At 31.2% G+C, this 25,850-nt stretch overlaps 1 protein-coding gene across 1 annotated transcript; it reads left to right on the plus strand.

The window, feature by feature from the left end:
• LOC134694065 (serine/threonine-protein phosphatase 6 regulatory ankyrin repeat subunit B-like) lies at positions 1–25,850 on the plus strand. Its single transcript, XM_063555061.1, has 5 exons — positions 1–151; positions 2,164–2,358; positions 15,962–16,456; positions 17,361–20,239; positions 25,839–25,850. The coding sequence occupies exons 1-5, from the start codon at positions 1–3 to the stop codon at positions 25,848–25,850; spliced, it is 3,732 nt and encodes a 1,243-aa protein (XP_063411131.1).

Consider the following 25,850-nt stretch of genomic DNA (forward strand, 5'->3'; position numbering starts at 1 on the left):
ATGAATGCAAGGACTGGTAAATGTCCTGATTTTATTACAGGAGATTCTTGTCAAATAAATAATTTTGATGCTGAAAATCTTATACCAAATTATTATGAAGTTGACACTAAAATTTCTAGAAACAATCAAGATAATGTAAAAAATGTACAAGGTAAATCCTTATTAGAACTATGTTTTGCCTCAAGGTTACGTATATTAAATGGCAGATTTATAGGGGACAGCCTTAGCTACTATATTTATATGTCAATAAATGGATACAGTGCTGTAGATTATGCATTAATAAGTGAAAGTCTCCTGTCCTCAGTGAAATACTTTAAAACTGATGATTTTACTTACTTGTCATGTACAGATTTAGTTAACATTAAATTGTAATATAACACAAATTTTTGACCTTAAAAGTTATATAGAAAAAAAATGGAAATATTTGAAAAGATATAAATGGACTGAAAATTCACATAATTTTCTACTTAAAGCTCTTACATCAGAGCATATAAAAAATGATATAATGAAGTTTGAATTAAATGAGTATCAGGAAAATCAAAAAGGGGTTGATGGTGCAACTGAAAATTTAACTAACATTTTTGAAAATATCTCTGATATTACTTGTAAAATTACAAAAAGAATTAAAACTAAGAGAAAAAAATATAGACAGGTATGGTCAGACAATTGTGTATATGAGACAAAAAAAGAAATAAACAGGGTTGGAATAAACTTAAAAAATGTCCAAATAATCAACTTAAACAGAAATATTTTGAATTGTTAAAAAGTTTTAAAAAAATGGTAAAATTTAAAAAAAAAAAAGCACAATACAGAGAGAAAATATTTAACTCATTAACAGATAGTTTGATAAGAAGCCTTAAGATTATTGGTGAATACTTAAAGGAATGAAAAACAAAACAAAATATTGGTAATGAAGTGCCGGAAATTTTAAAAGATGAAGAAATAATTACGAAGCATATTCAGGACCAAGGAAAACCCACATTTGTAAATATAAAATGGAAAGAGGAAATAGAAAAACAACTTGTTAATATTGAAAAGAACATAATATCTAATAGAGAAACAGATGCTCCAATAAAATACTCTGAAATAAAAAAATGTCATTAGTAAGCTTAAAAAAGAAAAAGCGACTGGGCCAGATACCATTATAAATGAAATAGTAAAATTTAGTAAAAATATATCTATCAAAAGTATTGTTAAATTGTTTAACCTAATTTTGAATACAGGTATTTACCCGTCAAACTGGCAGATTTCTCTTTTGTTCATAAATTATTATGAAGTTGACACAGAAATTTCTAGTATCAATCAAGATAATGTAACAAATGTACAAGGTAAATCCTTATTAGAACTATGTATTGCCTCAAGGTTACGTATATTAAATGGCAGATTTATAGGGGACAGCCTAGGCTACTATACTTATATGTCAATAAATGGATTCAGTGCTGTAGATTATGCACTAATAAGTGAAAGTCTCCTGTCCTCAGTGAAATACTTTAAAACTGATGATTTTACTTACTTGTCAGATCATGTACAGATTCAGTTAACATTAAATTGTAATATAATACAAATTTTTGACCTTAAAAGTCATATAGAAAAAAAATGGAAATATTTGAAAAGATATAAATGGACTGATAATTCACATAATTTGCTACTTAAAGCTCTTACATCAGAGCATATAAAAAATGATAAAATGAAGTTTGAATTAAATGAGTATCAGGAAAATCAAAAAGGGGTTGATGGTGCAACTGAAAATTTAACTAACATTTTTGAAAATATCTCTGATATTACTTGTAAAATTACAAAAAGAATTAAAACTAAGAGAAAAAAATATAGACAGGTATGGTCAGACAATTGTGTATATGAGACAAAAAAAAAGAAATAAACAGGGTTGGAAATAAACTTAAAAAATGTCCAAATAATCAACTTAAACAGAAATATTTTGAATTGTTAAAAATTTTAAAAAAAAATTGGTAAAATTTAAAAAAAAGCACAATACAGAGAGAAAATATTTAACTCATTTACAGATAGTTTTGATAAGAAGCCTAAAGACTACTTGTTCCTTAAATAATATACCAGTTAAAATAGCTTGCAGTCTTTTTTATTCTATAGTTAAACCAATAGCCACTTACAATTCAGAAATAAATTATATGGAGACTTATGTTTCAGAATTAAGAGCAGAAAAACGGGCAAATATTTCCAAAGCAAATATAGACCCCCTTAATTTTACTGATAAATCAAGTTTAGAAAAATTACATTTGTCTTTCTGTAAATATATCCTCGGAACAAGAAAATCTTCATCAAACATAGCTATGAGAACAGAGCTAGGGAGATACCCACTAGAGATGCATATAAAAACTCAAAGTATACTTTACTTATCAAGAAATTCTGAAATTAATCCATTATTATACGAATCCTTTTTACTTTCTTAAAGTTTAGATAATGCAGGTTGCTATACCTGGTTTACATTATGTTAAAAATATTTTGAAAGAGGTAAAGATGGACGAATCCATTCTTGAGGGAAACAAAAGAAAAAACTACTCAAAGTTGTTTAAAAAAAACCTTAAAACATCAATTCTTAAATTTCTACACAAGTATATTTGAACAAATATTTCAAAAAATAGATCAAAAGAGTAAATTGTATACGTATTTATATAAAAGTTTAAAGCAAAATTTTGATATGGAAAACTACTTAAACTGTAAATCTTTTGAAAAGAGAAGTAACATAACAAAAATGAGAATTAGCGATCATAATTTAATGATAGAAAAAGGAAGACATTTAAAAATACCTAGAGAAAAAAGACTATGCACATCATGTAATACAATGGAGGATGAAGCCCATTTTATTTTATACTGCAAAACAATTGCTAAACTAAGAGATAACGTTATAGGAAATGTAATTAAACATATGCCAGATTTTATGTCCTGGCAAGAAAATGAAAAAAATAAATATCTTCTTTGTCCATCAACCTCAAAAGAAGTAGAAAGCTTAGGGTCCTATTTTAAACAGGCATTAGAACTGAGGACAGGGGACTCTTGATTTATTTATAAAATATATTTACATATCATATAGATAGATTGTTTTGCTTTTTTGCTTTTTTTGTTTTCATGGTTTTGTTTGTGAAATGTATTTTGTGTATGTTTATATTATTTGTCACAAACTTATTGTTCAGAGTTTATATGACAATAAATATTTGAATTGAATTGAATTGAGATAATACAATCAATTAATTATGGCAAAAGTAGTTTTACAAGTGTTATAAATAGATTTAAACGATACAAATTTAAGTAACAAACAAAAACGTAAGGAATGGGGTGCTACCAAATATAGCGATACCGGGTCAATCGACAGGGTAAGCGTTTTTACCCTTTAACACCTATAATCGATCCATTGTATTTTATTTGAATACATTTTAGATTGTATGTAGGCTGTAAATATTGACAATGCAATTTCCCATAGGTACTCCTTTTATTTCTAAACCTGTAACACTTTTACTATGAAGTTTGGAAAAAAATCATATCCTGGAAATGAAAGTTCATATGAATTACTATTTTTTTCAAAGGTCAAAATATAGGACTGTGCGGCATATTTTAAACGTTTACATGCCCCGTAATTCTCAGAGTTTAAAAGCATTTAGAGCAAATCGGAAGGGTTAACATGTTAATCAAGGTAGGATCCATCTTCTTTCAGACAAATCAAATAATCCGTTGTTGGTATGCTGCCCCTGAATTGGTAATGTTAAGAAATTTGGCAGTTTTTGGTTATTATCTTAAATAGTATATAGATAGAGATCAACTGTTATTTTATAGTGTGTCTTTCTATGTTGTGATGTTACACTTTTGTTTAAAGTTAGGGTGAAAGTTTGTACCTATTAAACTTTTAAACCCGCTGCATTTGTACCTTTCCTTAGTCAGGAACCTGATGTTCATTAGTTGTCGTTTATTGATGTGGTTCAAATGCGTTTATCGTTTCTTATATACATTAGACCGTTGGCTTTCCCATGTGAATTGTTTTACACTATTTTGTTGGTTTTTTTTTTTTTGGGGGGGGGGGGCATTTATAGCTTACTGTTCGGAGTGAGCCAATGCTAAAATGCAAAAATATTAATAATAAGATTTGATAGGTAGTCATGCATTTTTTTTAAATCGTATTCGAAAGGTCCAGAAAAATATCAACTGTTCATGGTATATGCTACTTAAGACTTTTTTCCGAGTGAAAACATTAAATTTGATAAACAAGAATTAAACAAAGCAATTTTATCAGTCATAGAAAGACCCATAGTTCTCTGACGAAAAATGAAAAAAAAAACCATCAGAAGCATGATATCAAAGTGTGTCATTAGCAATCTATCACATAATGAAATGAATGGCTATATTTTATAGTGGCATAAAGCCTTTAAATTTACACTTAAACTACGACAAGAATGTCAGAATAATATATTTGAAAAAAGATGACGGATGAATATACATTTTTGTCTGCATTTGTAGACATTTAACTTCTTTGTTAAAATCAGTGTCACGTATATATCTGTTTTAACATTATTGCATTTCGTTTTTAATTTATTCCGTGAAATTGTCGTTTAGAATTATCGTTTATTATTAGAAACATGTCACCTTATGTTTTGTGTATTTAAAAATGTAATAATCAATGATCAAGCTTTTTGTTTGCATAGTGAACCAAAAATGAGAATATATATATGCGTCATGTCCTCGAATAAAAACTGCATTTTGTTTCAATGGATCTATCACTTTTCTTTTTTTGTAACTCGAAACTGTAATGTTCCTCTCTAAGTCTGGTTTTGCTATATTTATGTTATTTATATTGGACTGCACTCAGGTGTAATACGGCCTCTACTTGATATTAAAATGACGTCAAAAATAAGACGAATTTCGGTTTATCGTTGGTACAATAGAGACATCAATGTGTTTCTGGTAGGTATACAACTGTTTTTTTAAATTTCAGGATTTCTTAACAATAAGGATGGTGTCAAAGGTTTGAATCTTTTTGATAACTTAGCATATACAAATCGAAATAAGTCATATTCATGTAGATGCTGTAGTCAAAAGACTGCTTACAAAAACTTCCCGCTATTGAATTCATGATGCATTAAAATTGTCTACTTTTTTTAACATTTTAATTCAAATCCTGTTTTCCTTTTAGTTATTTTAATTCAGTTATATATCATAAGTAGATGAATTATGATTGCCAATCAGCAAATTATCTAATTAAAATTAAAATGAATTCAAGCAATATGAACCAGCCTACGCCTTTGAACATCGAATTTAACCAATAATCTATAGTCAGCTATAAAACAGATTGTCACAGTTGGTCCTGAAATAAATTATGTTGAAAATTTAAACGAGGAATCTAACAGCCCAATGTATTACAAAACCGTTTACGAAAAATAAAAACGACAGTCATGAAATCAGGAAAACCACTGCACAACAGACTCCTGATTTTAGACAGACACAAACAGAATGTTGCTCAGTCTTTAATTTTCTGTGTTGTGTTTTGTGTACCGTTGCTTGTCTTGCGAGCTTTTACTTTTTCGATGTATTTGTCAGTTTATTTTGACTTATGAGTTTGAATGTCTCTTTGTTTTATTCTGTCTCTCTTTTGAAAGATTTTCACAATTGGAGAATGTATACTGTATCCTATCGTAATTAATAAATATTAATCAAAGTGCCTCGAATAATTATACTTTTGTCTATTGATCTAGTAAATTAAGTAAGCCGTGATACGATAATGATGTTATCATCTATAAAGTAACACCACAAAATCAACTAATAGAAAGTTTATCAAATCAGGAAGGTATGTCCCTTGCTTGTTTTGTCAGATCATTTCATTATTCCAAAAGAAATTATAGTAACGACATTTATTTAAGAATTGAAAGCTCCTTTTGGTAACTTCATTGGGGTGTAAAAGCGTTGACCGAAGTACATTTTGTATGAAGCGCGGACAACGCTTTTACAACCCTATGAAGTTACAAAAAGAAGAATTCAATACTTATAATTACATTTTTTTAGCAATCATCATCATGAAAACACGAATTGTATAATTGTTTTATTTAATTCACCTGTGCACTTTATTGTGGGACCACGTGTTATCATGAATGAAAAGTTTTATTGAGCAATGCAATTGCTTACGGAATAACACGTGATGTGCAGTTAGCCAATCAGAATAAAGTATCATAATGAAACATACATCTAATGTAATTATTTTATCATATTCTTACTTAGAAACAGAGAAATATTACGATCATCTGGATTATACTTGACAAAACAATGGATGAAACCAAAGAAGAGATAATTTTTTTGCGGATCATCAGTTTGCTGTATAAAATTGCTCCTTCTGCTGCGAGAGTTAAATTTGACAAAGAATTTCATCCAACTAATGGACTAGAGCCAGCTTTAAAGCATGACAAGTTTCGAGTGTTGCAACCATTAAAAAAAAGGAGAATCATTAATCAGGTTCAGTGGAATTTATTGTTTCCAACAACAGGTAATTTCCAATTTTATATAATTTTAGAATATGTGTATTGTTTTAACAATTAATATTGTTGCTTGAAATGGCTCGCCATTCCTGTTGCAACATTGCTCAGGAATGACTAAAAGTCTGAGACGAGGATTGACATTAGTTGAATCCAGTTTGTACCATAGATGCTTAATATGATTCATATCTAGAAATTTGAAAGGTCTATGAAGTACTAGTACATTATTGTTATTCTGCTCAAGGTATTACTTGATTTATTTCATTTGACTGAGTTTTACTTGCTCGCTTATAATATAGATCATTCAATCTATAGATAGGTGGGTTTTTTTATTATCTCATCAAGTTAAACGTTAAAAAAAAATACCCAACTCTTTTAAAAACATTAAATCTGAAAGTCCGTAAAAAATAAAATTTAAAGCTCAAACACTTCAAACGAATGGATAGCAACTGTTATATTCCTCTGACTTTGTACAGACATACACGGACGTGTCCAGTTATGGTCATTAATTAACACTAAATTTGTATTCTCAACGTACACAATGAGACACAGCCATTTATTTTCTTGCAACACAAAAATTTAAAAACATGTAATAATTTTCATATTTTGGAATTTATGGAAAAGTATAACTATGACGACGGAGGTGGCAAAATATGCATACTGTGGATTCATTATTATCGTTGGATACCAATTTCCGTGGGTTTCGTGGGAACAGGTGAACTACCAATTAAAATGTTCAACGAATTACACATTTGCTATAGGCTTTGTATACAGAAATTGACAAAACCAAGAAATCAAATATCCGAGGAAATGCTGGTTTTCCTCAATCAACGAAAATTGATACCCATGAAAATAAATGAATCCACAGTATGTCGTGATTATATAATAGTCTGTTATACTTTTTTCATTCTTTCATTTCGATTGGGTTTTTAGGGTGGATAATTTACAAATTGTACTTCGACCTTATTGATTTCCTTCGTTAAACAGCAAGAAACAGTTTCATTAAATATATAACTTGATGCATACTAAATGTAACAAATAGAAATTAAAAGATTAAAGTAAGTAACAAATGCAAATAAATCACCACCAGAATTATCAGAATCACATCCCTTCTGTACAATGTTTTTGACATGTGGCAGACTATTTCATTTTAATCAGAGAAATGAAACTGCTCACGCGTTACCATGATTCGTTAAACAGACATGTTAACCAAAACTAGCAGATGTGCTATGGTAGTAAATATAAGAAGCGGCAAAACACTCATAAGTAAATCGAGAATTTCTTTTTTAATCTGCGTATTATCACCCTGTATAACCCCGATACAGATGAAACCGGACGTTGACGCGTTAGAATCGAACACACTATGTAACACTGAGTTCCGACAATAAAAAAATAATACTTTTAAAGAAAATCCAATATCTATTCTTCGGATATTTTGCTCCAATATATTCTTTGCCATAATACTCATTAGTTACTAAAAGGTTTTTCAAATATGTGACATCTTTATATACAAATATGAAAAATCGCACGACGATATCAATGATAAAACGTGCTTGGTATTTTTAAATATTCAAAAATTAATGTTTTTCGTACCTCATAGCTTTTTAAACATACACTTTTGAAAATTTCATATTTAAAATTAACAAACTTATCAAGATCGTATCTTTATGTTGTGTGTAGAAAAAGAAAAATACACGTTTTAAAGTGTCTTTATTTTCGTGTTGTGTACGCTTCGTTGTCATTAATCCTTTTTGCACTGTACGCTTCGTTGACACAATATTGCGTTTGTCAATGAATTTTGCATGTATAAAACTATACTTTGGTATGATTATAACCAATATGCATGTTAGAAAAAAATAATTTATCAACATTTCATGCAGACAGCAACCCATAAAAACCGTTGTATTGTTGGAACACTCTTAGAGGTAATTTGCGCATGTAAAAAAATCCTTATGTATACGAAAGTGTAAATTGGTAGCAATAAGTCAAATCACAAAAATACTGAACCCAGAGGAAAATCAAATCTGCAAGTCCCTAATCACATGGCAAAATCAAATGACAAAACACTTAAAAACCGAATGGACAACAACTGTCATATTCCTGACTTGGTACAGGCATTTTCAAATGTAAAAAATTGTGGATTAAACCTGGTTTATAGCGCTAAACCTCTCACTTTGTACGACAGTCCCATCAAATTCCGTTATATTTACAATGATGCGTGAACTAAACGATCTCAGACGCGAGTCCTAGTGGCTCATAGATTACAATAGAGTTACAGAATATGTGTATACAATGACCACGTAACTTATATCTAGAAATTGACAATGAGGGTCGGTTGAAAACAAAACTTTACGACAAAAGAGATGATTTCAGCTGTCCAATTGTGAACTTTCCATTTCTAAGTAGCAACATTCCAGCAGCACCTGCATACGGGGTATATATCTCCCAGTTGATACGATATTCCCGTGCTTGCATTTCCTATCACGATTTTCTTGATAGAGGTTTGCTGCTCACAAGGAAGCTATTAAACCAAGAGTTCCAAATGGTGAAATTGAAATCATCCCTTCGTAAATTTTACGGACGCCATCACGAGTTTGTTGACCGTTATGGAATAACAGTTTCACAAATGATATCGGATATGTTCCTTACATCGTAACTACAATCCCCTTCCCTTTCATGAATGTGACCTACCGAATTAGACCATTTACAGGATTTGTTATCACATAAGCAACACGACGGGTGCCGCATGTCGAGCAGGATCCGCTTACCCTTCCGGAGCACCTGAGATCACCCCTAGTTTTTTGGTGGGGTTCGTGTTGTTTATTCTTTAGTTTTCTATGTTGTATTGTGTGTGCTGTTGTTTGTTTGTTTTTTTCACTTTTAGCCATGGCGTTGTCAGTTTGTTTTAGATTTATGAGTTTGACTGTCCCTTTGGTATCTTTCGTCCCTCTTTTATAGCCATCAATAGTAATACAGTTTCTTTAATGTGAAGATGTAAAGAATAAGAGATAATCTTTTATATTCAACTTGTTTGCTTTCTTCAATTATGTTTTTTGTTTGTTTAATTTTTAAGGTATAAAGTTTGTGCTTAACTTCCTCGAGCATTACAGTCTTTTTACTGTGATGGCAACAACTAAAAGATTCGTAATTCTGATTACTATTAGCACCTTAATGTCTACCCACCCAAATGCATTTCATTCAAATGTTGACTTTTTTTTGGAGAAGAAAGAAGGGACCATATTTATATTCCCCAGTTACCCTTGGCGTCATCGGTAAATTATGCGGTTGAGCAAAGCATCAATCATCAACCTAACCTTAGTCATTTGCTTTGTTTCTTCTTTCATGTCTTAAAAATTTTCAATAAAAAACGAAACGTTTCACAGTTGGTACTGACCAATTTCTGCACCCCATTATTTGTTAATGACACGCGTACGTAATGGCTGATTGTTGGTTGCTTAACGTTCACTTGCAAATATGTCATGCGTGTTCAGGATAATCACAAAGTTGAAACACATATTACATGTAGGTCCTGGAAGGGGGCCCTCCGGAATTACGCCAGAGAAGTTAGGACTGCCACTGGATTAAATGAGGTAAACTGAATAAGGACATAAATGTTGCCTTTCAAAAGGCCATTTATGGACCTCTCATAAAGTTTTTGCAAGGGTTCGCACAGTGTATTAGCGTGGTGTTCTCTCTACACGAGACATTGGATATAATATTCCCAGTCGGACTGGACGTGACTGCGTACTTTTACATCCTTGTACCGACATTCTGAGTTGAGCTAATTGCAACTGTTCAGGGTTTTTTTTTATCATGTTGTGCTGTTACGCGAGTGTCCTGTGTAAAGGAGAGGGTTGGGGGCTCACTTGTTTAATCCCGCCTAATTGTTTTGGTGTGTCGGTCCAACGTCAGGAGCCTGTAGTACATTGGTTATATAGATCTGTCATATTTTTTTTCTTCTTTAATACATAATTTTTAAGTTATCAATATATATGTTAGTTTCCACGTTTTAATTATTTCACATGTTTTGTTTTTTTTTTTATATCGGGGCCTTTTTTAGCAGACTATATGGTTTAGGTTTTCCTCATTGTAAAATGTTGTACATTGCCCCCGGGACTATCATAATTGTTTAATTAATACACCCACTTCAATTAAACTTAGGTGGAAAGTTGTCTCACTGGCCATCACACCACACCTACAAAGCTTTAGATGTAAAAACAAAAATAAACTAAAATAAAGCAATTGGAATGCCATGTAAGTCATTCGGCAAACTAAGTTCAACGAGATCCTATGTCTTCTTTCGTCTAGGCGAATGTAGACAAACATCGGTATTTGGAAGAGCCTTGAATTGTGAAAAGTAAGTCATTAAAGTTTTATTGACTAAACAATACTTTCTCTGGAATATATTTATTAACTGTTCATTTCATCTGGAATAACGTTGAAAGTCCTAATTTTCAATAACAACATTCCTATCTGATGTACGTTGGTTGAACATTGAAGCTTTGGCTTTGTGTGACTGATATTTTAAGTTCAACTAATTTGACTAAGTTAACAGATAAAAATTTACAATAAAATATAGAAATAAAGTCGCCGACACCATCATGAATACCTTGACAAGAAAGTGATTTTTGACGCGACACATTTGTTGGAACGAACAATACAGTAAGAGAAAACTTATTTAGTATGATATTGCGTTTATTCTAAGTTCTTCGGAACATTTGAAGACACGCAGTAATGCAACGTATAGTTATTTATTATTGCCTAAGGTATTAATACGCAAATGTGTATGTACAAAAAGATATTCAGCATTGTTTATCTCATAAAACGTATGAAATTGCACCATGTCTGTGCATTTTGCATCGAGCAGTTTTATCAAACGTTCTATGCAATATCTAAAACTTACAATAACTGTATAATTGAATAAATAAACTATCATGCACATTGACTTATTTATATATACTCGTATAGGTTCTAGAGAGGCATTCGAAATTGTTGTCATCCCAAATGTTGTCCTGATTATCGCTTCGAACGCGTCAACGTCCGGATTCATTTGTATCGGGGTTATACGGGGTGATTATGATTATGAAAAATATGGTGTAAATATTTTTTAAGCACGTTAAATATTTTTCTCATAATTAGAAATGTTTAAACAGATTTACACTTAGAGTACTTATCTATAGCACAAACCAATGAAATTGTTCTATTCGTCCAATATTATACACTCAGTTCACTTGTAAATTCGTTTGGAGACACTGATAGGTGGTGAGAAATCAATATTAAATATAGATGCAAACATCATTATCACACAAATCTTCAAATAGATCAATTGTAATAATATTAATAAAGAGTAAATAGTCTCGTTAAAACATTTTTTTCTACTTTCCTTTAATTACTATAACATACTAGAAATACTGCAACAAAGAAAATATACAACTATTTACAAAATGTACTAATGGCTTCACAGCATAATGACACATTTCATTACACAGCTTTTTAAGATATGCAGTCTTAATTATGAAAAAGCGAATTGCTTGTTTTCAATAAATTAAGCTGGCCTACAATGACGGTTCTTTTTTATGGCATGTGTTTACTTTAAACAGGTTCTGTATCTTCAACTACTTTTGACTTGACATTGATGATATGCTTGATTCGAAACCTCACAAAAATACAGATAGTAGACATTTTACCATTGCAGTCAGATGTCAGTGATGGGGCAGATTTGTCCAGGTTAAAATATTACAGAAACATGTTCGCACATTATGATGCTTGGACGTTGACGAATAAAGATTTTGAAACATATTGGAGCGACATATGCCAGGTAACAACAAAAACTCGGTAGATGAAAATAAAACTTGTTTTCACTTCGTAATTGATTTGGTTGTCCAATTGATTTGAATTGCGCACAACTGATGTTTCGTAAAGCGTTTGGTTGTCCAAAAATTAAATTGGGGTAATATCGAACGTGTTTATGTTTTTCTAATGATCTAATTGTAACCTCTTGCCCAAAACAATATTCATATGAACTGAGGCTGATTACAATTTACGCAGCAATGTGGATCAATTTATGTTTAATTTTCTGTTTTCTATATACTGAAAAATCTCTTCTTACTAAACAATGCTAAACCTACTCTTTTCTTCTACAAATGCCTGGACCAACTCAAGAAATAGTTGTTTTCCATTCGTTTCTTTTGTTGATAAAGTTCAGCGTTTGATTTTTTCATGTTTTATCGACTTTCCCATTTTACATTTACCTTGGATCTTTATTAGTTCTTTTTAGGCATCTTACTCAGAAAAAACGTTTTGCTTTGAAATTCACGATATAATGTATGCTTAATTTATCTTAAGTGTTGTTTTACAAGCTATTCTTAGACTTGGTGGGCATAAATTTAAGCAGATGTGTGATAACGAGAAACAAAAGATCATGAACACCATTGATAAGGAATTACTGGTTGGGATACAAAATATAGAGAAAGCTACAACTCTGGTTCCAAAAGCTTTACAAAGTAAAAACAAATTATCCATGATAACTGTTTTACTACAATTTAATATATTTTGAAAGATTTGTTCAAGGGGGTATCAACAGCACATTGTTACGCTGACATGAAATATTGTTGATATGTTCATTTTTTGTAAAATATGTAAAATATAATATTAAAAAAAGTAAGGTTCTGCAACTGTATATAAGGTATAAATTTACTAAAGTTTTGGTTAATGATGCTCGTTATCTTTCATTTATTTGTTTTGCTTTTCATCTGTTGGGATTTGGGTGACAATAATGAGTTTTAAGAAGACGAAACACGCATATGGTATACGAACCATAAGCTTGGTATCTATAGTGAGTTTTGTTTCAATGAAAATGCAAATTAGAAAGTAACACAATTTACTGCAATAAAGATTTTCGAGCATTTTTATTTTTCATTTTCTTCATGCAAATGATTATTATGACATTTCACACGCAAAAAAGCCTCCAAAAGGGAGTAAAAGTCAGAAGTTCTTGGAGTTTAAATAATCCTTCGAAAACCTCTGTTTAATATATGCCTGCTGCAGATTTGGTATATGTAGCGCAAGTAGCACTATATATCTTGGAATGAGATTTATCCAAGTAAGGTTTTGTGAAAATAGATTGTATTTTGTAGTATATTTGATAAAAGGGAACCAAAATTAAACACTAAACCATTGTCGGAAATAAACCCAGACGATATATTGAGCCTTCGACAAGTTACATTCCGAGTCAATAATACTGTCATATTACTTTATCTTTTTGCCGAAGATTGAATATGAAGAATATTTTTGTTTATGAAGTTCCGCTCGTAATGTTTTCAAGTCTCTGTAATCAGTATTGTGTTTTCGTAAGCATCATTTGTTTTATTATGGTATTAACAAAGTTTTTTATTGTTTAATAGATATAGGAAGATGTGGTGTGAGTGCCAATGAGACAACTCTCCATCCAAATAACAATTTAAAAATTAAACCATTATAGGTTAAAGTACGGCCTTCAACACGGAGCCTTGGCTCACACCGAACAACAAGCTATAAAGGGCCCCAAAATTACTAGTGTAAAACCATTCAAACGGGAAAACCAACGGTCTAATCTATATAAACAAAACGAGAAACGAGAAACACGTATATATTACATAAACAAACGACAACTACTGTACATCAGATTCCTGACTTAGGACAGGTGCAAACATTTGCAGCGGGATTAAACGTTTTAATGGGCCCAAACCTTCTCCCTTTTTCTGAAACAATAGCATAACATCACAACATATAAAAACATACGATAAAATATCAATTAGCAGACTTAACTCAATCAAAAAACGTATGATTACACAAAGAACGAATAAATTTGATCTGCGATATCTGAATACAAATGCATAGTTAATTAAATATTAGAGACAAACAGGCTATCAAACAAATTCAAACACACTGAGAAATATTTAACCAATCAATGTTCACTTTTGAAAAAAAACGGTTTTTTGTAATCTTGAAGTTTATACAAATGTTGTAAGAATAAGTGAAAAATTGAAGATATTACAAATAATCAAAGCTGGTATACAGCCAAGATCCATATAAATAAAAAATGACAAAAAAGCATTATAAACAGTATCAACAGGTCGAATTAACAAGAAAATACGATTTGAGAGTACTCGCAGTTACTGACAGCTAGTTAAAAGCCAAAACCAATTAATAGTAAAAAATCATGCATCAGAGACTAAAATCGACTAAAACACATCACAGGGATTTAGTATTTTAACGTCATTAATAGTCAAAGAAGACATGACTTGTGCAATGCCAAAAATAAATGTATCGACAGGTAGTAGTATAATGAAGAGCGACTTCTATAGAAATAAAAGTTAACGTGGCTGTGTCCCCTATACATCTCGCCTCAAAAGATAATGAAATTTAGTTATGTTTTAATTTGCTAATGACAAAATCAATATTAGTGCCAATGTGAACTATATTCAGAGATCTAATTACAATATTGGTACGATAACCCTTACTTATAAGTTTGTTTAAAGGTTCGATGAGTTTACAAGGATCACATAGTGATTTCCTCGCTTTAAGTACAATATTACCATAAAATTTAGGATGAGAAATACCATTTTTAATAAGCTTTCTACAGGTATAGCCAAATTTACTAATCAAATCTTTGTATCTATGAAAGAATTTAGTAAAAGTTTTAAGTAATTTATGGTATCGAAATCCCTGACACAACAATTTACCAGTGATGCATTGATTACGTTCGTTAAAATCTATGACATCAGAACACACACGGGCAAACCGAACGAGTTGCGATATATAAACACCGTATGATGGAGCCAAAGGCACATCGCCGTCTAAAAAAGGAAAATTAACAATAGGAAATGAAAAATCGTCTCTTTTGTCGTAAATTTTAGTGTGAAGTTTCCCGTTTGAAATTGAAATGTCTAAATCTAGAAAAGGACAACTGCTGCTGTTTATGTTAGATTTAGTTAAAGTAAGTTCGTTTGGGTAAATTTCTGAAGTATATTTAGAGAACTCTGGATTATTCAACGAAAAAATATCATCCAGATAACGGTAGGTATTTTTGAATGTATCAACCAAATGTAACAATGATGGGTCTTTACTGAGTTTGGTCATAAACTGAGATTCATAGCAATATAGAAATAAATCTGCTATTAAAGGGGCACAGTTAGTGCCCATAGGAATACCTACTACCTGACGATACACTTTATCGCCGAAACGTACATAAATGTTATCAAGCAGAAAGTTTAAAGCTTCAATCATATCCTCACATTTCCAGTAAGTGTATCTAGCATACTTTCCTTTTTCGTTACAGAAAAAGGCCTTAAACGAGTTACAGCAAATAAAATTACAATGAGATTTTTCGAAAGACCATTTTATCAAATACAAAAACTTTTTTTTTATAAGATTGTGTGGAAGTGTAGTGTACAGAGTAGAAAAATCATAATGCTTCTTTTAAATTATAATTGTAGAAATGCACGAAGATTTGTTGTGCGAGTGGAGAGAGGAAGAAACTAAAGTTGTGCGAACAAGATCTATAAGTCGTATAGAAGAACTTCTCATGACTAGTGATGTCATAGTGGCGATAGGTTCATCAGGTTGTGGGAAGTCCACTGCAATTCATCATGTTGCACTTCGGCTTAATAATCAGGAAGGCTATTATATTGTTCCTGTCCACAGTCCAGAAGACATTATCCAATACTGTGAACCAGAATATAAACAAGTGTTTGTTATTGATGATGTTTTTGGCAAATCTACCATAGATATTGGTCTGGTCAACAGTTGGACAAGATTATCAAATGATATAGATCAGTTAATCAAAGATCACAAGGTGAAAATATTGTTGTCATGCAGAAAACATATTTATAAGGATCGTTCCCTTAAAAGCCTTCAATTCTTGATAAATAATTCGTGTGATTTAGTGTCAGAGTATGATCTTTTACCTAAGGAAAGAAATGAAATAGCAAGTATGTACTTAACTGAAAGCGAGCTAATGTCTCTCCAAAAGTTTGGAGTTTTACGCAGATATAATTTTTTCCCACTTTTATGTCGTCTGTATTCAAAACAAAAATTAAGCAATATTCATAATTTCTTTTCAAATCCGGTTACCATCATAAAACAAGATCTGGAATGTTTGATGAATGCAACTGATCAAACAACTTTTGCTACTTTGATCCTATTCATTGTCTATAACAATAATATAAATGAAAACTTGTTATCAAAGAAATCAGGTATCAAACAGACTCTTGAAGACATATCAGATTCCTTTCACATGCAAGGACCATTTTCAATTCAGGTTGTCAAGTCTGAATTACAAAAGCTTAATTTGTCTTATGTGAAGAAAACTGACGACACCTACTGCATTCTTCATGACAAAATATATGATATTTTTCTTTCATTTTGTGGGGAATACTTCATTGACCTCGTCCTTGAGGTAGCCCATACCGATGCGATACGTGACCGATTTCTTTTGGAATCAATTCAAAACGAAAATGAAAAACTATCAATAGACAGAAATGTTATTAAAGTTCCTTATGAAAAGGAAAATCTTTATTTCGAACGAATTTTGAAGGATATTCGAAATGGTTTCATTAAGAATATTTTTCTTAATCAGCACTTTAAGTGTATAACTTTCCGCAAAAAGTTGTTTAAAAATTTTGAAAGCGATGTCGATATAAAAAAAGCTTTCTGTGGACTTTTAAGGGATGAAGTGTCTTACCTGTTTTTTTTTGGTGATCCGTCTTTGTTATTGGGATATGGTTCCAATTCTTCTAACCGAGCATGTTGATGTAAATCGAAGCGACGGGAAGGTTACACCTTTGTATTTAGCTTGTAAGTATGACAATATTGAAATTGCTAAATTATTATTAGATCATCAAGCTGATCCTAATATTCAATGTACGATGGAAAAGTTCGAAGACACGCCATTGCATTCAGCTGTCGATAACGACAATAGTCATCTTGTAAAAGTGCTGTTAACTTACCAAGCTGATGTTAATGCTAAAAGACGTTATCATAATACTCCTAAAGCGGTTGAAACCCCTTTGCATTTAGCCTTCATAATGAATTGTAGCAACACAATCGTTAAATTATTGGTGGACCACAACGCCGATTGTAATCTTTGTGATAAGTGGAATATAACACCTTTATATCAAACAGTCAGTAGAGGGGATCTTGAGTTGACTTTACTAGTATTAAATCACACAACTGATTCTAACATTGGTGATAAAGACATTAAGAGAACACCTCTTCATATCGCGATAAATAAAGGTACTGATATGGTCAAGTTACTGCTAGATTATAACGCAGATCCTACAATCCAAAATACGCAAGGAAAATCGCCTTTGTTTCAAGCAGTGGAAAACAATTATACCGATATCGTAAAACTTTTCATAAAATACAAATGTGATATAAATATGCGCAACAGTGAAGACGAATCATTTTTATTTAAAGCTTCAGAGAGAGGTCATACAGATCTTGTTAAGTTATTGTTAAAAAATAACTGTGATCAAAATACCTACAACAATTGCACAAACTCACCTTTATGTGTAGCTGTTCGAAAGGGGCATACAAATATTGTAAAATTATTTTTAGAACACAATTGTGAACCAAATATTTTACACGAATGCAAAGAATCTCTTTTGTTTATAACTTCTAGTGAGGGACATACTGATAGTGTGAAATTATTGTTGGAAATAAAATGTAATCCTAACATCTTTAATGCCAAAAAAGAATCGCCTTTGTATCTGGCTTCGTGTAATGGTCATACAGATATAGTAAAATTATTGTTACAAAACAAAAACAATCCTAACCTTGGTCTTACTGATAGAAAGGAAACACCTTTGTTTATTGCTTCGATGCGGGGTCGTATCGAAATTGTGAAATTACTGTTAGAACACAAATGTGATTCTACTATATGCAATTTACAACATGAATCACCTTTGTTTATTGCCTCAAAGTTTGGTTATACTAATATTGTCAAACTGATGTTGGAATATAGATGTGATCCTGCAATATGTGATAGTAATGCACAATCGCCTTTGTTCATTGCTGCAAGACACGGACAAACCGATATTGTGAAATTATTGTTGAAATATAAATGTGATCCTAATCTATGTAATAATCTTAGTGAATCACCTTTATTTATAGCTTCTCAGTTTGGTTGTACTGATACTGTGAAACTATTGTTAGATCACTACCGTAACTGTGATCCTGATATCTGTCATGACAGCAAAAAATCGGTTTTATTAATCGCTTCTAAGAAGGGTCATACTGATATGGTAAAAGTATTTTTAGATTATGAATGTGATCCTAACATTTGTAATCTTAAAAAAGAAACACTTGTATTTATTGCATCTAGTTTTGGTCATACTGCGATTGTAAAATTGTTGTTAGAAAACAATCATGATCCTAACATCGTCAATGAAAAACACGAATCGCCTCTGTTTAAAGCTTCGTTGTTGGGTCGGACTTGTATTGTTAAGTTATTGGTAGAACATAAATGTGACCTTAATATCTGCAATGAGAAAAAGGAATCACCTCTATATGTTGCTTCTTTGTGGTGTCGCACCAGTATTGTAAAGTTATTATTAGAACATAATTGTGACCCTAACATATGTAATGAGAAACAGGAGTCACCTTTGTTTATTGCATCTTTGCGTGGTCACACTAGTATTGTACAATTATTGTTAGAAGATAACTGGGATCCTCATATTTGTAATAAGAAAAAAGAATCACCCTTAATTAAAGCATGTATGCGTAATCGTACTGATATTGTAAAATTATTGTTAGAAAATAACTGTGATCCTAACATTTCTGACAATAACAATGAATCACTTGTTTGTATTGCTTCTTCTAGAGGTCATACTTATATGGTAAAATTATTAATAGAAAATAAATGTAATATCAATATCTGCAATAGTAGAGCTGAATCACCGCTATTCAAAGCAGTCAACAATTGTCATACTAATGTGGTAGAATTATTGTTACAACATAAAGGCAATCCTAATATATACAATAAAAGAAAGGAATCACCTTTGTTTATTGCTTCTATGAGGGGTTATACAAATATTGTAAGAATACTGTTAGAATATAAATCTGATTCTAATATCTGCAATGATAGAAACGAAACACCTTTGTTCATTGCTTCTATGAGGGGTTATACAAATATTGTAAGAATACTGTTAGAATATAAATCTGATTGTAATATCTGCAATGATAGAAACGAAACACCTGTGTTCGTTGCTTCTGTAATGGGTCGCACTGATATTGTAGGATTATTGTTAGTAAATAAATGTGACCCTAATATTTGTAATGATAAAAAGGAATCACCTTTAGTTATTGCCTGTAAAGGGAGTCATACACATGATGTAAAATCAGTGTTAACTGAAAAGTGTGTTTCTCCCTTCCATCATACTAAATCCCCTTCGTTTACTAAAATTAAACTTGAAGTTAAAGTACTATTATCTGAGAATAGATATACTGATATTGTGAAACTATTGCTTAAACAAAACTGTGACCCTAACGTCCGTAGTAAAAGAAACGAATCATCTTTGTTTGTAGCTTCTATGTGGGGTCGTACTGATATTGTACAATTATTATTAGAAAATAAATGTGATCCTAATATTTGTAATGATGTAAATGAATCACCATTGTTTATAGCTTCTATGTTGGGTCATACTGATATTGTACAATTATTGTTAGAAAGCAATTGTGATCCTAATATTTGTAATGATAGAAATGAATCACCTGTATTTATATACCTATATGGAGTTATTTTCTTTCAGAACGACAGGTCATTCCTTTTCAGAATCAACCCGGACGATACCATGTTTCAATGAAATATGCTCAAAGGCATAAAATAATGACCTGTGTGAGGTCATTATTTTCCTCGATGAAAATCCAATCTATAATTTGCTTCAAAATTTTATTCGTCTGAAAGTTTTATGTTGCCGATTTGGAAATTTATATTTTAAAGTTCAATCGATTATAGATGTAAAAGAAACCTTCATAGTGCCCGCATTTTAATTCTAGAAACAAATAACGCGTGAAGTTTTGATAATTTATCGCTACAATAAAGAAACATTATTATATATGTGAGATGAATTTTAATATAGAATTTCATAAAGAAAAAGCCAGATTTAACATATCCGTGTGTTAGATTTTGAAAATCTTATTGAGTCACACTGAATATGTTGGTTGATTTTTGGTTGATTGCTTAACGTCCAGTGGCAAATATTTCATGCGTGTTCAGGACGATAAACGCTGAATAGGAAATTATACTGAGGCCTACATGTATTTATGTTCGTCTTTGTGTCAGTTCTTAACTTTTTAAAATTTATGTATACCTTTTACTATATCAAATGATCAACTATAAACTTTAGATAATCTTATATTCTATTGAATAACATTAACGTAACTCAGAAAAGGGTCGGGTGCGGAGGGTATATAATTATATCCTGATTATCTGTTAATGAAATGTATTGCTATTCAAAAGACAATCTTTCTGAATGTTTCATTCGATTCAATTAAAATTGTTAAAAAAAATAACCACTTTTCCGAGATAGAAATGACATAACAAATAGAAAAAAAACCATACCCATTCCCCTTTTCCATAAACTAAGTGGTACAATAAATTACTTACAATGTGTCTTGTATTTGTCATACACCGTTTTCGGATGGTAACAATACATAAGTGTCTTACTTCATGCAGTTACAGTAATATTTTTATTGTGTATGGATAATATTTTTTAAAAGGTTTATATCTAGATTTATTAGTGAGTTTTATTTCACATTCTAAACGAGCCGTAGGGTGTATTAAAACCTGAACGCATTAGAAAGGAATATCCCACTTTAGTGTTGTCGGTAAAATAGGATACTAAATTTTGCAAATCTTTATAAAAAATAATATTTTTTTGACGGTATATAAGTCAGATAATGTATATTTTAAGGTTTTTCTTGTCGTAGAACACACCTCGGGGTGTCAGGATTGCTCAAAGAAAGACCTCCCTACGGTCGGTCTTTCATTTGATCAATCCTGACACCCCTCGGTGTGTTCTACGACAAGAAAAACCTTAAAATATTCATTATCTATAACTTATTGCATGGAGAGGAGGTCATAAACATGCTGTGAAATCTTTGTTAAAGAACCAATATTCCCGTTCAATTAAATCATCTAAGAATAATTATACTGATATTGTGAAACTATTGATTAAACATAACTGTGACCCTAACATCTGTAGTAAAAGAAACGAATCACCTTTGTTTATAGCATCTATGTTGGGTTATACTGATATTGTTCAATTATTGATAGAAAACAAATGTAATCCTAATATTTGTAATGATGTAAAAGAATCCCCTGTATATATTGCTTCGAGATGAGGTCATACTGATATTGTACGAATATTGCTAGAACAGAATTGTGATTCTTCCATATATACTGATAAGGAAACGTCACCATGGTCTATTGCTGTAGAATATGGTCATTTTGATATTGTGGAGTTATATATAGAAAAAAACAAAGACATCACTATTATTTATGATAGACAAAAATCATAGTATTTAAGTAGTTTATGTTTCATCAATACTACAACCATAATGATGAGAGGCAGTAATATAAACTTAAAGTATTGTCAATATTTTTAACATGGTATTTAGATTACTGAATATTCAACAACATTATGTAAATGTGTCACGATTTGCTTGTGCATGTCTGAATTATATAGATCAATAGATTTAAAACCTTTTGCTGATTTAATGACCAAAATATGCTTTATCATACCTCCTCCATGACTGTTTTTTTCATAATTAAATAGAACGTGACAATAAAAATAATGACAATCAAATCAATGTGTGTGTTTTATATTTTATTTCATATCTGACAACACTTATTCTCATGCAAAACAAGAAAATATTGACAATCTAACTGGTAAAACAAAACCAAACAACAAACATTACAGAACAATTTAAGACAAAAATTCACGATTGTTCTTGCGCTTTGAACAATCATATCAATCTCGATCATTGCCAATAAAATCAGTTTAGAAGAAAATTACATTAGAATACCGCTTAAACAGACAAAATCACACCAGGCTTTGTAAAACCAATTGTTAGAAAACAAGACAAGTTCCTAGTGTTAAAGACCATTCGTCTGTAGCTGACGATACCACTGCACACCTGGTATATCGTGGTAGTCTGTTGCAGCTGTCAGTTCTGTTGTTTTTAAACTGTTGAAAGTATACAGAATAAAATGGATTACAGTGGTATTCAACATCTTGAAAATTAAAAACATTTACATTCCAGAATATTAACAATTCTTTCTTGTTCAAAAATGATTCATTATTGTGCCTACAATCACAAGTCGCAACAGCCATGATAGTGTGTAAACACGTTTTAATGCTACGGATAAAACTGGTCCAGAGATAGCTCTAATACATTTTCCACGAATTCCTTTTTGTTTTAAAGTTATCTAGCAGTATGACTAGGAAATAATATAGGCAACAGTAGAATACCGATGTTCAAAAGTCATAAATCGATTAAGAGAAAACAAATCCGGATTACAAACTAAATCCGAGGAACATAAAAGAAAGAACCATGTACACTACACTTTTTATCATCTGGGTGTCGCTGGTTGGTCTTGTTTGGACGAAACGCACGTTTGGCGTATTGATTTTAAAGCTGGCACCTTTTGTTAGCTATTATTATTGTGTTTCTCTGTCCTATATGTTCTTCCATTTATTTGTATTGTAGTCCTGTCATGTAATGTCATTTTAATGTTATGTCTAACTTTGCCTTAAAAGCGAGAGGTTGGCATGCCACAAAACCAGGTTCAACCCACTACTTTTTGTATTTAAATGTCCTGTACCAAGTCAGGAAAATGGCCATTGGTATAGTACAGTTCGTGTCTGTGTGTGTTACTTTTTAATGGGTTTTTTTCTGTTGTGTCGCAGTTCTCCTCTTATATTTGATGCGTTTCCCTCATTTTTTGTTTGTAACCCGGATTTGTTTTTTTCTCAGTAAAATAAAGTTTTACACTATTTAAAAAAAAAAAGGAGATGTGGTATGACTGCAAATCAAAGAAGTTACATAAAGTCGATGTAAGCAAGTATAAGCAACCATGCGGCCTTCAACATTGAGAAAACCCCATGCTGTACAGTCGACATTAGAAGTCCCCAAAATGAAAACAATTCACTCGAGAAAAAAACAACGGCCTAATTTATAATTTATAACATTACAGTATTCGTAAAATATGAAAAAAAAATGACAGACGTGAACTTCCGACAACAACTGCACTACATGCTCCTGATGTCGAATATGCACAGAAAGAATGTTGCGGGGTTTAAAATGTTTGTGAGAAGCGAATCCTCCATTAACATATGATGGTGGTTTAACAGCACAACACAAGAACAATCTATACCAATCAGTTAAAAAAGGCGAAGCCAATGACAAGGTCAATAACAAAAACATCTTACAAACACACAGACGTTTCAAAGTATGGGATTGTTGTGTGGTTCGTCCTGCTCAGTCGCCACTTTTCAATATCTAATTTGGGTCTTGTTGTTTGTCTGATTTATCCATGATGTTGTCAGTATATAGCGATTTAGATGTTGAAATGTTCCTGTGGTATCTTTCGCTTCTTTTTCTGAAGGCAATGCCGTTTCTGGTGCCAAAAGACAGCCTTTGTTCTACCAACTCAAAATATATATGCCATTAATGATAGAGGTCAACATATATGTGGTTTAGAACATTAACGGTACCATTTTTTCTGCACCTGATGCGCATTTCGACAAAGCATGTCTCTTCAGTGATGTTCGTGGCCAAAGTATGTAAAATCAAAAGCTTATATAAAAGATGAAGACTTACAGTCCCAAAGTTATATTAGACCAGTAATCTAAAAATCTTTTTCATGAAATTCAAAGATAAACGTATAAAGTAGGTTTGTCTATTTTGCTTTTCAAGTAATGTGTATTGTGCAATATGTTTTAATTCCCTTTGAAAAAGAATTAAAGAATGGAATTTATTGAAATACTTTAATATTAACAAAAAATAAAATGACGGGTAAAAAAAAATACAGTTTTAGCAGAAAACTTAACAAATACAGGTCTAAGCACACTCCAAGTATGCGGTTTTCTTTAGTTGTTGTCTGATATAATTGTTTTTATTTTATCAGGACCATTGTTTTCATCTGTTTGTTTTTGTTTTCCTTGGAATTGAATCGCATATTCTATGATGCCATTAGTTGACTATGCGGCATGAGTTTGGCTAGTTGTTAAATGACATACGGTGACCTTTATTTGCTTAACTACACTTCCTAAGTGCCCTTTTGAACAGTTATTTTATTGGAAACTATACCTCATATATGTATCTATTCTATAATAGAAACCAAATGAAAACATGTCTGGTCAAAGTAAGTTTATTTTTACAGCACTCGAGCGATACCATTAATACCTCTCCGTGTGTGGTATCAGTCCCTTTTGGAGATGGGAAAACACAGTAGTCAGAATTTCGAAACTGATATGCTTTATAACTAACCTATAACTTTTCCATTTATTAATTTTGAATTTATAAAGAAATTAAGGTTACAACTCTCTCTAGAAAAGTTTACATAATATGAATTTCACATTTTAATGTCATTTTTAATCATGCAGCTTTTCAACTGTTTTGGTTTTTTATTCATCCTTGGCCTTCAAATATTTGTCTTTGAGCTTTAATTTGTTTTGTTTTGTTGATTTGTAATGATTTGAACAAAAATGTATTGGAAAATAACACCCAGAATGGCAAATCAATACTTTGAAATGGGGGAAATAATAGTTTGCTAATACATACTTTTGAAATATCTGGATTCTAGAAAGAAAGAAACAAATAATAATAGACAATAAAATAAAAGTCCAATCTAGTTGAAATTATCCTCTGTTTGCGATATTTTTGAGAAAAAAAGTAATGATAGAATTTTATTAATTGTTAAAACCAAATTGTGCGGGTATTTTTTTTTTTTTTTTTTTTATTTTTTTTTTTTTTTTGGGGGGGGGGTGCAATTCGAATCCAGTCAATTACAATACTATAGTCTGTCATGATATTTAATTCTATAGTTTTCATATATCTTTTTTTCTCACATATAATATTCAATTATGCAAAAGAATTTGAATTTACCATTTAATTAAGATAAATATTATATTTAAGAATTGAATGCTTCTTTTTGTAAATTTATTGGGGTGTAAAAGCGTTGACCGAAGTACATTTTGTATGAAGCGCGGAAGCGCTTCATTCTAAAAATGTACACACGGTCAACGCTTTTACAACCCTATAAAGTTACAAAAAGAAGCATTCAATACTTATAATTACATTTTTTAGCTAGGATCATGA

This window comes from Mytilus trossulus, chromosome 13, assembly GCF_036588685.1.
Source record: "Mytilus trossulus isolate FHL-02 chromosome 13, PNRI_Mtr1.1.1.hap1, whole genome shotgun sequence".
Taxonomy (NCBI): Eukaryota; Metazoa; Mollusca; class Bivalvia; order Mytilida; family Mytilidae; genus Mytilus; species Mytilus trossulus.